General features: G+C 29.5%; 2 protein-coding genes and 1 non-coding gene across 3 annotated transcripts; 2 read left to right on the top strand and 1 right to left on the bottom strand.

Annotated features, from left to right (window-relative positions):
* The first annotated feature begins 44 nt into the window (after positions 1-44).
* LOC109807931 (ENTH/VHS family protein) lies at positions 45-4,372 on the top strand. The gene is made up of 5 exons (XM_020370663.3): positions 45-453; positions 588-1,364; positions 1,517-1,672; positions 2,120-3,079; positions 3,990-4,372. The coding sequence occupies exons 1-5, from the start codon at positions 247-249 to the stop codon at positions 4,029-4,031; spliced, it is 2,142 nt and encodes a 713-aa protein (XP_020226252.1). The 5' UTR covers positions 45-246; the 3' UTR covers positions 4,032-4,372.
* A 989-nt stretch (positions 4,373-5,361) lies between these two features.
* On the top strand, positions 5,362-6,870 carry LOC109809514 (Integrase-type DNA-binding superfamily protein). Its single transcript, XM_020372849.3, has one exon. The coding sequence runs from the start codon at positions 6,017-6,019 to the stop codon at positions 6,647-6,649; it is 633 nt and encodes a 210-aa protein (XP_020228438.1). The 5' UTR covers positions 5,362-6,016; the 3' UTR covers positions 6,650-6,870.
* Positions 6,871-14,176: 7,306 nt separating this feature from the next.
* Positions 14,177-14,249, bottom strand: TRNAR-UCU (transfer RNA arginine (anticodon UCU)). Its single transcript has one exon. It is a non-coding gene; the product is annotated as a tRNA-Arg (tRNA).
* Positions 14,250-15,511: the final 1,262 nt, after the last annotated feature.

Below are 15,511 nucleotides of genomic sequence, written 5' to 3'. Positions count from 1 at the left end.
GGCACCTCCTCGCTGAATTTTCGGTTTTGGTGGCAAAAAGGCCCTTCCTCTCTCTGTCTCTTTCATCAATTTCGTTCATCGCTCTCTCTCTCAGAATCTCAGTTCCATTCCAAATCTCAAACTCCAAGCATTCAAATTAGAGAATAGCGTTATACAAATTCCACGGGTTCTTTCGGATAGAGCGGAGTTGAGAATTGTAATAATAATAATAATATTAATATAAATAAATAAATATTGTAAAAGAGAATGGAATCGAGTCGAAGAGCGGTGGAATCATACTGGAGGTGGCGGTTGATCGATTCAGCTACATCCGATGAAGACAAAGTCACACCTGTCTACAAACTCGAAGAAATCTGCGAACTCCTTCGCTCGTCGCACCCTAACATTGTAAAGGAGCTCTCAGAATTCATCCTTAAACGCTTCGACAATAAGAGCCCCATCGTCAAACACAAGGTACGCGTCTCAATTATCATCATCATTATTATTGTTACTATTTTTATTCCTTCCTTAAATTGAGACCTAGAATAGGAATGAAAAATGTTGAAATCAGATAGATTGAGATCATTGTGTTGTGGTTGCATGGACAGGCTTTAAGATTGATCAAATATGCGGTTGGAAAGTGTGGTGCGGAGTTTAGAAGGGAAATGCAGAGACATTCGGTGGCCATTCGTCAGTTGTTACACTACAAGGGTCAATTGGATCCTATGAAAGGTGATGCACTCAACAAGGCTGTGAGAGACACTGCACAAGAGGCTATTGCTGCCATTTTTTCTTCAGATGAGAACAATAAGCCACCGTCTTCAGCTCCTGCTGCTGCTGATCTCAACCGCCGGATACAAGGGTTTGGGAACACCAACTTTCAAGCGCCTCCTCAGGGTAAGAAATCGTTTCTCAGTGAGGTAGTTGATCTTGGAAGTGCAACCATTAAGCAAGGACTCAGTGCCTTCACACAGGGGCATTCTTCTCTCATCAAGAATGAAGCTGGGACTGGAAACTACGATGGCCCCAATCTTCATAGCTCGTTCAATGCAGAAACAGAACAACGTGGGGATAGATATGAACCCGTTGCGTATCGTAGGGAAACGCAAACGGCTTCTGGACTCTCAAGGAATCAATCTGGTGGCCCTTGGAATCAGGATACAGGTCCAACTAGGATAGAAATATCGAATGGGAAAACTGATGCTAGTTATGTGGAGAGTAAGACACGAGAGGATAGATTGATGGAGACAGTTGCAAGTTCCGGAGGCGTGCGCCTGCAGCCCACTCGAGAAGCCATTCAAGTTTTCTTGACAGAGGCTGCAAAGTTGGATGCGATGGCTTTGTGCCATGCAATTGAACGAAAGCTCCAATCTCCGATGTGGCAGGCACGTGTGTTGTGTTGACAACTTGACATTTCAGTGAAAATACAAATGCATTAGAGCATGCCCGTGTTAATTAACAAACCTGCACTTGATATTTGTGCATATTGATGTATTTGTAATCCCATTTTGACTTCTTTTGGGAACAATATTTTCAGGTTCGGGTTAAAGCTGTATGTGTCTTAGAGTCCATCCTTAGAAAGAAAGATGATGATCATTTTTCATGTATGGCATCTTACTTCACTGAAAATAAGGATCTGGTGCTGAGATGCTCTGAGTCCCCCCAAGCTTCTTTAAGGGAAAAGGCGAATAAGGTATTCCATTTCAACCTCTCATTCATTTCACATTTTCTTATATCAGTTCATTGTTTCTTAATTACTTTTATTTCTTTTGATTTGAGTTTTAAGCATAAAGTGATTTTTAATCAGAGCTATTGAACTGTAATTAATTAGATAAAATTGGATTATTAGAGATAGGCATGTAACTGGAAGTTCTATATTGAGTTATAGAAACAACCCTGATAGCGATTATATCGTAGTTACTATGAAAGTATTGATACTGGTAGAGCATTTCAGTTATATCTCAGAACTCAGCAAAATATTGTGCAGTTCTTTTTCTATTTAATCATCAAATTACCTGGACAAAAGGAATCACCCTATACCAAATTGCTTAGTAGGAAGAAAATAAGTTTAAAAGCAGCCTTTTGAGTGCAAGATTAATACTTTGTAATTAAATTTAGCACTTGGCCCTTTCATGGACAGGTTCTTGGTCTTTTAGGTGGAAGCCAACTAAATGGTGCTATTAATTCAGAGAAGGCTGTGAAGACAGATAGTGCTGCTGTTGCTGAGTTACCCAACTTGATTGACACTGGTGATTTGAATGACTATCATGGAACAGGTGATACTATAAAGAGTACAAATGATCAAAATGTAGCTAATTTGACGTCATCAACACCTCCGACTCTGGCTGATGATTTATTTGTAAATTTTAACTCTGGGGTAGCTAGTAATGAACTAAAAAATGATGATGACCCCTTTGCGGATGTCTCATTTCATTCTAATGACAACAAAGAACATGTCGATATCTTTTCAAGGATGACTGTTGGTGATCATAAACTGGGTCATCATGTGAGTCATGGTCTGGGGAATAGAAGTAAACCTGAAACTGAAAGTACTGACAATTTTGCCTCTAATTCCAGGCATGGAAATAATGGAGAGTTTGTTGATGATTTATTTGCTGGCTTGTCCATTGATGAAAATACCTCTAGCACAAAACCGAAAGCAACATCTCCTGCCATGCAATCTGAATCTTTATTTTCTGGCTTAAGTAATCATGTTAGCCATCTGGGACCTGACAATGGTTTAGGTAGCATGTTGGGCTCTCAAGCAGTTGGCATCAATGTAAATTCTATATTTCCTCCTGGGCATCCACCTTACACCACTCAGCCTGGTGTTATGTTGAACCAACCATATTCTTCTCAGCCACATAATTATGGTGCCTTGGGAAATCTCTTGGCTCAGCAGCAATTTCTGGCAACAATGGCTAATTTCCAACATCTTAATAATGTCAACAAGCATGATGGTAGCACTGATCAAAATGCTGAACGCAATGGAAGAACACCTCTTCCGGACATATTCCAATCAAAATTTTCAGCTCAAACTCCTAGCTCGATGGTCAACAGCTCAAAGAAAGAAGAAACTAAAGCATTTGATTTTATCTCGGTAAGTCTGGGAGTAAATCATTTATTTACCTTCCAGTGATTTACTTTAGGTATGATCTGCAATGAATTATCTGCTTTGTAGAATCCAAACTTGTTCAGTATAGGTTTACAGCTTTACTTGAATTCAATCATTTGAATTACTTTGTTGTACAAGCCATTTATGTGGAATTTCACATGTCATTAGAAATTCATTGAACACTTTGAATGTGTTTGGAAAAGTTGTGAAATTTACTGTTATAATTGATTATAATCAAATTGAAATTTTGTTTGAATAAGTTTGTGGAAAAGCAATTTTGAAATGTTTAATTTTGTTTGAATAAAACAAAAAAAAAATTATATAGTAAATCAGCTTAGCAACCAATTGATGAGAAATAATCATAAGCTTCAAATTTTTTTAGCTTCACTAAAACAACTTTTTTAGAGGAAAAAGTTGTTTACAAATTTAAATTGTTGTTCCAAGTATAGCTTTTTTTCAAAAAAAAAAAAACTTAAATGAGAGATTATAACCTCTCCCAAACACAACTTGAATATTAAATAATAGCTGCCGGGATGAACAATTTACCCTGTCAGGTCATGGTATTTGCTTGATGGAAATTACTGCTTGAGTTTGATGAACTGTTTTTTTTTCTTCATATTATTGTGTTGTGGCTCATATATTATTATCATTATATGCAATTAGTACTGATTTCCTTATTTGTAGAATCAGACCAGATTTTCCGTCCATAATTCCAGGCTAGCATCTATTATCAAAGCAGTATTTATATATTGTATCCTTCATTGTACAGTTTTCAATTATAAAAATAAAAAAAATAAAAAAAAATCATTTTTCATCATATTTCAAGTTATAGTTTTCAGAATACTTTGTCCAGTTTTTGGTAGAGGCACTCGATCATGTTGTTTCGTGCTTGCAGGATCATCTTGCTACTGGATATGATTCAAGGAGAATGATTTAAGATTTCAACGATGCTGTTATGAATTTCACACGACTAAATCAAAGTGGTTTATAATTTTCAATGAAGAAAGATGATTTTCTTTGTCATGATGGAGCATTTTAGATGTTATTTGATTCGTCCATGTCAACAACAAAATATATGAGGAAAGTTCTTGCACTTGGAAGAAGAGGAAATGATTTCTATATTTCGAAAGGAAATGAATATTAGAATGTTGCCTTTTTTTTCTTTCTTTTAATTCTTTTTGTACGTAGTTGAGATTTTCGATCTGTATTCCAGGCACCATTAGTATTTAGCAATACCATGTGGGTGCATCCGGCGCAATGTCTTGTTTTTTTCCTGCAGCAATGCGTATGAGTTCTGTTTTACCCTTTCTTTTACAATTTTTTCTCAATAGAAAATGGTCCCTTCTCCTTAATGTCCAGTATAAATTTAGCACACCTTAGAAACATAATTCATACTTGGTTCAATTGTTCAATCGGATTCAGCTTTTTTAGCTGATTTACTGCATAAGAATAGATTATTTTGTTGTATAAAACGTAATTAAACATTTTAAAATTGTTTATTAGCAAATGTATTAAAAAAAAGATATTTTAATTATAATCGATGATATCAATAGATTATTGATTATTCATATAATTGATTATATTATTAATATAATTTAATTTTCACAGCTTTTTTAAACACGCTCGAGAAAAATTAATGAATACATGTAAGGTATAGTACGCAAGTAGCTAGGCATTCCAGTATAAGTATGTGTACACCCATGTTTAAGGTTCCCATGAGGTGACTTGGTCTAAATACTATTTTTTTATATGGTTGGTTGATGAAATGAATATGAGGGGAAAGGGCAAAGAAACCCAATTTTGACCGGAAACTAACATAATTTATGAAAGGTAATAATTGAGGCTTCTCTTAATTACTCAGATAAATATCTATGTTAAAAAAAATAATAATAAAAAAAGTTTGTACATCTCTCTTTACTTTTCAACATTGTTGGAGGGAAATAATAGTAACAAGCCAATTATAGTCCCATTTTGAAGTGTCACGTCTTGGTAACTTGGATAAGGTTAGCTTCTAAATAATCCACAGCAAGAGTTGCCCCCTTTTCTCTAGAACATCGGAAATTCGGAATGCTTTTGAATCAGCACTGCACACAACGATATCAAAGCATCCTAGGATAGAGATATTATCTTTACACAGGATGATTATGACCTAAATGGAATATTAGACTCTCTAAACCTTAACGTCCAAATGGAAGAAGGGATTATTGATCCTCTTTTCTTACAAACGATGCTTCATTTTCTTGCATACCAATCAACGTCAGAAGTCCTTATCCAAAAAATAAATAAGGAAAACCAGAACAAGGGCTAGTGGTGTCTGTAGACAATAGACATTGTCTATGCCAATAAGCGAAGTGCGGAAGAGTGAGGAAGACACCACTATATGGTTGTGAATTTCTTTAAACAAATGGAGAATAATAGGAATTGCACAATGCATCAGACAAGTCGACCCCAAGGGGCACAAGAAAGGTGCGATTTTGACACATGGGATGAGACTAAGCCAGGATAATGTTACGTTGCACTAAACACGTATCTATAACAAAAATACGATACCTGGGTGGGCCCCACGTACCCTTGTGCTTTGATCCTTCTTCCTTATACTTAACCAAATAAATCATTCGCAAGAAAGGCAAAAAATTCAATCCTTTCCTTCTATTATTTAACCGTGTTAGTTTTATTACCCATAAATTCCCCTCTTTTTTTCTTCTTTCCCATTATACTAGTAAACCTAAACATGACACACTACAGTAAGCATTGTCACGAAATATATTATTGGTAGGTTAAGCGTCGCTTTATCTATCCTTGCCCTTGGCTACAAAAAAGCCAACCCATATGCTCTGTTTCTCCTCTGCTCTATGTTATCTCTCCCTACCTACATCCTAGTACTCACCCCTCTATGCACAAACATTCCCCTTCTGAACAACAATGACCCGAGCAACATGTCACGAAACTCCTAGCAGCAGCAGCAGCAGCAGCAGCAGCAACAACAACTCCACTTCAAAACCCGAGAAAACTAAAGAAACAGAGACCTCAAAACAAAGCAAGGCAAAGAGAAACAGAGAGCAGAGCAAGCACCCGGTTTACCACGGCGTGCGAATGCGCAATTGGGGCAAATGGGTGTCCGAAATTCGCGAGCCTCGCAAGAAATCACGAATCTGGCTCGGCACTTTCGCCACGCCCCAAATGGCGGCACGTGCGCACGATGTTGCGGCTCTGAGCATAAAAGGCCACGCCGCCATTCTCAACTTCCCCCACTTAGCCAACATGCTTCCGAGACCCCTCACGTGCGCCCCGCGTGACGTCCAAGCCGCCGCCGCCGAAGCCGCCGCCATGGTGGAGTTCGACCGCGAGGGCTCGGAGTCGGACTCGGAAGAGCTGAGTCAGATTGTGGAACTGCCCAACATCGAAGAGAGGTTGGACTCGGTTGAGTCGAGAAGTGAGTTCGCGTTTGTTGACTCGGTGGATAGTTGGGTGTTTCCTCCTCCAATGAGCATTTGTGAGATGATGTTTGGAGAAGCTAGTTTTATCTTGGAAACCTCTCACTATCTTTGGGACTGATCACCAATAAACACATCTCATGTTCCTTTACCAAACATGCCTTCCCTCCTCAATTTCAAAGGTTGTTTCGCTCTTTCGTTGCTTCCCTCACTTTAATATGTAACATGTTATATGCACATAATACACTATATATTTCACATTTACTGTTACTTTAACTCTTGCTCCTTCTATAATCTTTTCATTCACCATCATATATAACACTTCCAACTTTCTTTTATTTACCTTTCAGCTCCAAGTCCAATTAAGATTTAAATTGTTTTATCTATATATCAATTATTGATAATACACTAGCAAAATTGAATATAATTCATAAATAACTGACTTTTTTTTTAAACATTAATAAAAAAATCAATTTCTGCTTTGCATATAAAAAGAACTTGGGAAGAACAAGATTCATTCTAATGATTATTTAGTTTTTTTACTATTAATTAAGATATATAATTAGATACGGTGTAAAAGGCAGGCAAGATCAGCTTTTACACTAAAATGAAAGAAATAATGCACATTCATCTTTTATAAATAATTAAAATTGAATCCAAAAAGTTATATGCTGTTTAGAGGATGTTATATAACTTTTTAATTTAATTGAAATGTATTCCAGTGTACATTTTTTTTTTTTACATCATTTGCACGAGAGCTTTGCATAAATTTTTCTTCTACAACATTTACATCTTATTTAATTCAATTTTTATTTTTTTATAATTATTTATAAATTAAATTTTAATATTTTTTAAAAAATCATCAATATATAAAAATAATATTCAACTATAATATAAATTATTTATCATAAATCTAAAACATAATTTATATATTTTAAATATGTGATTTATTCAAATTTTAAATCTAATTTATATATTAAAATATAATATTTATTTATATATAATTTATTATAAATTTTAGTTATGTATAATAAATATTTAATTTGTAGCTAAAATACTAGTATAATAAAATAAATATAATACTTCCTCCATTTTTTGTTTCATTGTCTTTAAAGTTATGCACAAGAATTAAGACAATAATTGATATTTTAATTTTTTAAAATATTATTACATATTTTCCTATTATACTCTTTACGTGGTTAGAGAAGAAATAGATACATTAGAAAATGAATAGACACATTGTTCAGTAAACATGCATTAATTATCAAGGATAAAAATGAAAAAGAAAATTAATTAATCATTAGTTTTAGAAAAGTAACAATGAAAAAAATAACAAAATCTGACAAAATGACTATGAAAAAAAACGAAAAGAGTATGATATTGTCCCACTAATTTATTTTAGTTTAGTTATTTTCATTATCTCAATTAGATATCTTAATATTATCTTCTTTTTTTATTTGAATTTGAGTTTTACACATTGTTTTTACAACTATCTAAAAACATTCTTCTCAATTTTGTCAAATTATGTTCTTTTTTATTTTTATGTATAAATAAATTGTATAATTGTCAACCATTACCATCTATTATATTTTACCTCTATTTTAAACTTATTTGATAGTATATCTACTTTTCTTATTCTTATATAAAAAATAATCTCCCTCGATGCATCCTCCACGGTGACTATAATAAAAAAAATTAAAAATATAATTAAGTGTATTATAAAGTTTATTAATACGATTTTTAAGCTTGCGTTGTTAACAGGAAGCCACTTTACAAATATATTCTCAATTCCTTGCTTTATCCTCGTGAGTGCATGGAACCTTGATCTTTGAAGTTTGAACCATTGCAAATAATTTTATCGTACGAGTTTTTTAACATCATTTTCAATGTAAATAGTTAAGATTACTAAAAAGATGTTTCTTGACTTTAAAATGTAAATTTTTTACTTTAATTATAATAAATAGTAATACCCTCAATTTTTTTCTCACGGGACATTTAAATAAATTGTCGATAGGATAAATGGTTGAATAGTTCGTTATGAGGAAGCAAACTTTTGTGCGATTTTTATTTTGGGACCCTTATGTCGCCAACATTTAATTATAAATTTGAAAAGGACAACGGACACTAAACGCGCGGCAGTAGTTGGTGCTCTTTCATTGCTTTTCTTTTTCTTTTTCTTTTTCTTTTCTTTTCTTTTCTTTTTTTTTTTTTTTTAATGAAAGAGTTAGGTGAGTTAGATTTCCAAACTCACTAAAATTATTACAACACACCTCAAAATTATATGAACACTATTTACAAATTACTAATTAGTCGTTAACAAACTCTACACATTAGCAGCAAAAATCAAACTTAAATCCTTTTAAGATAAGAGTACGTTTATAATCAATTGGATTAATTTTTATTAATACTAAGATTTTAACAATGACATAACTCTACTTAATTAAGCCTCAAGATTTAGAACAAGACTAGACATTAATTAACACGTTGCACGAGTTAAGAAATGCATAAGTTATATTGTGAAGATAATGAATTATATAAATAATTTAATATTTATATTAGAACTTGCAAAATATTTGAAAAAAAAGATTATTTTAAGTCAAAGAAAAATAATAACATTTTTGATGTACATTATTTAAGACTACTTTGAGTAGAGAAAATTAACATCCTAATAAACATAGGATGTTATATTCAGGTGTGCTTGGTAATATGTATGAATAGGTGACAAGAGACTTCCTGTCAATATAATTAAATGATAGTTGGAGAAGAGATTTTTAGTTTTATACTATGGTGTGGTAAATGATTGAGCCTTTTGCAATAGAAACTATAAGATAGTGGTGTGATATATAGTTGAAAGAAACTTGTTTTCTAACCGATACCATAGGGATGGAGGGAAGTCCTATGCATAAATTATAAGGCCTTGTTTGCTTCGAACATTTTTTTTTGTTTTCATTTTCATAAAAATTAGAAAATGAAAATATGTATGGTTACATTTTAGAAAGCATGTATTTTACAAATCAACTAAAATGTAAAATTAAAATAAAATTGTTTTCAATTTTGAAACGGGAAAAAAAAAACGGTAGCATGTGGTATAATTTTATTGATATTTATTTGTTCTTTTATTTTCAAAATATGATTATTTTATAGTCTTTGTAGAAGAAAAATTTTACTTGTGTTTTGCATGATTTTATGCTCCTTGCCTATTCTTTTTTATAACTTTTGAATTTATATTATGAAGGTTATTTACATGGAATTTTTTTTCTTCTGGTTTGTAATGTTGCTTTTACCATTAATAGATGTAGTGCATGAGACACCAAATCTTCCTCTCTCTCTCTCTTCTTATGCTTGAGTCATGCCCCAGTGATATTTTCTTTTTCAACTTTAACTTATTCCAATGTGATGTAAAATTAATTGCTTGAATAGGTTAATTGTTTGATAAAAAGGTTAAAACAAAATTAAATCTAAAGTATTTGCTAGACACGGTTCTAAAATTAAAAGAATATAAAATTAAATAAAATTTCCGCAAATTTGAATATTATATATATATATATATTTCAATTATAATCATAAATATTATAATTATAATATTAATATGCGATATATACTATTTATAATTATCTTCATTGTGATATTGATATTCTTCAATTATTTTAAATTTTTTTAGAGTTAATTATTAAGAATATTATTATTATTATTTATTTTTAAAATTTTAAACTTTATCAAAAATATTTTATAGTTAAACCAAATACATGTTGAATATTTTTCTTTTCTAAAATTAGATATTAAGAAATTAAATTGTTTTTGAAATTTTAAAATTTTAAAATAAAAAACATTTTTTCAAATCCTTGATTTTCTCTATCCAATGTTTAATTTATAAGGTTAATGTTTTTACTATTTTACTGCAAAGTACGAGTTTTTGATATACATTATTCAATTCTTTTTCTAATGTGTATTTTTCTTTCAACAAAGAGTGGTTATCATGTTGGTCAAGACATACAAAATAGAATGAACTATCGAACATAGTAAGAAGGTCACAATGATGACGGGGAGAATATTAGCACAATAGTAGAGACAATATTAGGGCATGCAAGCTTAAGCACAATCTTAGCCTGGACCACAAGGTCAAAGACGTCGCTTAGAGGGAGAGATTGATGTTAGTGTCGCCTTGAAAATGATAAAGATAATGAAGAAGAGGAGGATGAGTGTGTCATAGTCAATATATTAGATCGACACTCAATGACAGTAGTGGAACTGTTAATCTATTTGGTAGGGGTAGAGGAGGTTAAATTTTTAAAAGTGAATTTATGGCTAAGTTTACGTAGATAAAAAAATATATATTAAAAAAAAAGAAATTATATGATGACATATCAATATTTTTTTTACATAATAATATCTAATTTTTATTTTAAAATGACGAGTTATCATAATATAAAATAACTCAACTTTTATATTATAATAGTTAGATAAATTAACTTTAATTTATTATAATTTTTATGAATAAAAAAACTTTTTAACAGTTACACAACTCCACTTAATTAAGCCTAAATATTTAAAATAAAACTAACTTCAACTTTAGTGCAAATAAATAAATGAAGCAAAATTTTTCTTCCATTGAAAAAAATCCAGCATGTTCATCTTATGATTTGTTTGGGATCAAAGTAGACCCAACTCCAAAGTCAATAAAACTTTTATTTTAGGACTCCTTAAAAAAAGTATTTTATATTAGTAATTAAATAATTTTATTAAGTTACATAAGTTAAATTTACTTTTTACATTATTAAAAATTCATTTTAGATCTGTGATTGAGCCTACTTAGATATGTATGATAAGAAAATCATTGAAGTATAGCAGATGAGTTAATATTGTATATATATACTTGTTAGCTAAGCATGTATACGGGGAAGCAAAATGGTGTCTAGACATTAGTGAAGGGACAGTCCAAATCTGTGTCATCCATGAAAGTACAGTAAAATGAAACCGATGGAACTTGGTGCTTAAGATAGTTCTGTCGCTGTTTAGCACTCAAGTTGGACCCCTTGCTTCTTCTTTATTTCTTTATTTATATTTGCAAGATTAGCTTAACACTCTGCATGTGTCTGCTTAACTATTAACTCATCATTATTTGTAGTATTTTTGCATTTCTTCCCCCATCTTCTTCGTCACTTTTTGTTAATTAACGAATGAACAATTAATTCTGTTGAAAGCAATTATAATTATTTGTTAGTTTTAACATTAATACAACTTACCTAAACAGATTTTCTTCATTTATTTTTTTCCTCAGATTTTAAAGTGAGAAACTGAAATTATAGTTGTTGTGTACTTCCTTGACACCCACCCGGAAAGGGCGAAAATGGAAAAACGGAAACTTTTGAGACTACAATTATTAAGGTAGAACCCACCGTTCAAAAGGAATCGATTGCCCCTTTAAACTTTAAATTATTATCATACGAAATGACTCTAAATTTTGTGTGATTGAGAATTAAGTAACTGCATAATCATAGTTGGCATATACAGCTAATACGCTTTTGAAACACATGCCAACATTTGTTTTTTAGTTATCATAAGAAGTGCCTTTTAAAGATGATTGACATGGCATGTTTTTACTTTTTAGGTAATCATAATTTCTCAATGCAAACATACTTGTGTTTCTTCTTCAAAAATGAATGGTAATTTGGAAAATTATTAAAAGAAATACAACTAATAAAATGCAAATGTGTATATCATTATAAGAACCTACTGCTTCACAACATTACAATTACTTTCATGATAATTAGAAGGCTCGTCCAAAATACATAATTTATTTATTTTTAGGTAATCATACACTATGTCTTGAAATTTTTTATTTCTTTTCGCAGTGCTTTTGAAAGCTGAGATAGATACCCCAATTCTCTTCTTTTGGCTTCAATTCTTTGATGGGCTATAAAGCTATTGTCACTAAAAAGCTTGTTTCTTAGTAACCACCCTTCGGTTAATTTTTTTCTTAACTATTTTGAAATGATAAATAGCATTAACCATAAAGAGTTTAAGTTCTTATTAAGTAATAATATCCTATTTTATCTTTCGACAAGTACAAATACAGGACACCAATCATAGAAAGCACACCACAAAATCATGAGATCCAAAACAACAAATAGCATCATGATCAGAAAAATCCATAAGTGTCCATCTTGGCAAGTTACATCGTGTTGAAAATCTTTGTTACTTTTTTTTCTCCAGCGAACAAGCATCAAGGATGACTTATTGTCCTCCCAACTTAATTGATATACTTAAGTTGGCAATTATTAATTATGGATACCTTTTGTTTTCATGAAGCAATCAAACTTGATTTAAGTTTACAAAAGGTGCATGATTGATTTAGGACTCGCTCTCTCTGGGTGTTTAGTCTCTTAAAAATGAATTAAATTTGTCTTCCATTGATTTTTAATTCCTATAATTTGAAAGAAAAAAATCTAATTTTAATCTTTTTACTCAAATTTTAGTAGTGAATCTATTAAATATTATTATATAAAATTCATTTACTAATATCTTTATTAATAAAAATATTATATTAAATCTAATTAATATAATATAGTTGTTTCAATTTGTTAATATCAATTATATTAGTAGAGATTTAAAGGATTAAAATAATTTTTTTAAAAATTAAATAATGATTGATATTAAAACGTAATTATAAATGCTTACTTGTCTTTAAAACTACAATCACCCATCAATGTCGTTGCTAACACAATTATCATCATCACCAGGCCCACCCAAGTAATTCTCATGTGTTAAGATTGTTTCCATAATACAGTTTTTCCCCATATTGATTCCTTTTATTGTTTATCTAATACTCCCTCAAGTCTTTTATACAAGAAATGAAAGGGTACATTCTTTTTGGTCATAATTATAAAAATAAATACAACTATAAAATATATTTAGTTAATTTTTTTTATACCCTCCTATATGAGAATACATTCATTAATAAAAAAAAATTATATTTTTAATTAAGTGCACTATCATTTAGTCAAACTATTACTTAATCAAATCAATTGAAAGGACGATTATGAGAAAGGCAAATTAATTCTTTAATATTATTAATAAAAATTAATAATCTTAATTATTTATATTAATTTTGATAAATTAGTTATTTATTCTTTAAATATTAATTTTGATAAATTAGTTATTTATTTCTTAAATAAACGATGGAAGAAAATATTCATTATAAAATTAATTAACATGTTGGGATAGAGACAAATTACAAAATTAAAATTTTGAAAAAAATCAATACTTAATACCACAATAAGCATTTAAGAGATATATTATTTATGAAAAATGATAGATCCTCCGAAAATTTGTCCAAAAATCTGTCCAAATATAAAAAATAATAATTTAAATTATAAAATATTAAATTAAATAATTATTTTATAATAAATTTATTAAAAAATATTAATATTTTAGGTTTCGGAGGATTATTCGCACAATTTTTCTGTAAAGATGTAGCTTTACTCATTATTTATCTTTCTTGATTATTAAAATAAAATACCATTAGATATTTGAGAAATTAATTAAAAATAATAGATGTAGCTTTACTCATTATTTATCTTTCTTGATTATTAAAATAAAATATCATTAGATAGAAATTAATTAAAAATAATAGGCGGCAAAAAATTAACACGCCCAGTGGGACTCGAACCCACAATCGCCTGATTAGAAGTCAGGCGCCTTATCCATTAGGCCATGGGCGCTGCTTATGACAGTGTTAAAATAGTTTTTATATATTACTAATAAATTATAAATCAACAAAAATATAAATAAAAAGATAAAATAAATTTAAATGATTAAAATTATAATAATCAATAATAATATAAAATCCATAATTTACATATATACTGATAAATATTATTTTAATTATGTATGTTGGAAATTATCTTTATATATATTATTTTATTTTATTTTAATTATATTTTATTATAAATACATATATTTTCTGTATAAAATAATTATATTTGAGTCTAATAGAACTACGGTAAAAAAAAGTTAAAATTTCATCACTTATTTGAACTAGATCACTTCATACAAAAAGAGGGTACGGGTAGATTATTAAAATAACAAAAACAGCATAGATATAACTAAATTATAAAAGTAGTAAATCATTGAGTAACCGTGCATCAATATTCAATAACTATTAGAAGGAAGGGAAATACACAATAGAAAATAAGGAGAAAAAAAATGTATATATAATATCTCAACCACATTTTTGTCCGCAAACTCAAATTAAAAATATATTATTTGAATGTATTATTAATAAAGTTTTTCTTTTATAATAATAATAAATATTTATTTATTTATTTTATATAAATTAAACTACATAAAAAAATCTTATATAATTATCAAACAATTCAATTCAATAATACTATGTCTTATTATAAGATACTATCTAGAAAAAATTGGTGATTTACAAAGTATTTTTACAATTTTTATATAACTACTTATATTAAGTTGTATAATTCTATTATTAGTAAGAAGAAAGTATAAAAGCAATAGGTTTAATTGTGTTTTTGATCCCTCAAGTATTGTAATGGTACAATTTTGATCTCTAAAGTTTTAATTGGGTAATTTTAATTCCTAAAGGATTGCAATTGTGAGATTTTGGTCATTCAATTTTTAATTGAACAATTTTAATCCCTCAAATATCATAATTGTGCGATTTTAGTCTCTCTCATTAAAAATTTAATAATTTTAATATAAATATATATACAATATTTTTAAATTATACAATTATTTGTCTATTCAAGTTAATGTATATTATAGTTTTCTTCAATGTATTAAATGATATATATTTATTATTAATAAATAAATAAATTTTATATATTATTATTTTTATAATATTACTGATAAATTAATATCAATAATATTATTAGTATATTTATAGATAATAAATTATATTTATCAGTAATATTATTAATATCAAATTATTAATTTATCTATAAATATACTAATAATATTA

Source organism: Cajanus cajan, chromosome 10 (genome assembly GCF_000230855.2).
Source record: "Cajanus cajan strain Asha chromosome 10, NIPB_CcT2T_4, whole genome shotgun sequence".
Lineage (NCBI taxonomy): Eukaryota > Viridiplantae > Streptophyta > Magnoliopsida > Fabales > Fabaceae > Cajanus > Cajanus cajan.
The sequence above is the reverse complement of the archived record's forward strand: the minus strand, read 5'-3'. Positions and strand labels throughout refer to the sequence as shown.

What these genes read in the sequence shown, in the direction of transcription:
- LOC109807931 (XM_020370663.3), top strand. Translation starts at nt 247, where the DNA reads ATGGAATCGAGTCGAAGAGCGGTGGAATCATACTGGAGGTGGCGGTTG. An exon ending in TAAGGGAAAAGGCGAATAAG is followed by an intron (nt 1,673 to 2,119) that starts GTATTCCATTTC and finishes TTTCATGGACAG; the next exon opens with GTTCTTGGTCTTTTAGGTGG. An exon ending in AAGCATTTGATTTTATCTCG is followed by an intron (nt 3,080 to 3,989) that starts GTAAGTCTGGGA and finishes TCGTGCTTGCAG; the next exon opens with GATCATCTTGCTACTGGATA.
- LOC109809514 (XM_020372849.3), top strand. Translation starts at nt 6,017, where the DNA reads ATGACCCGAGCAACATGTCACGAAACTCCTAGCAGCAGCAGCAGCAGC.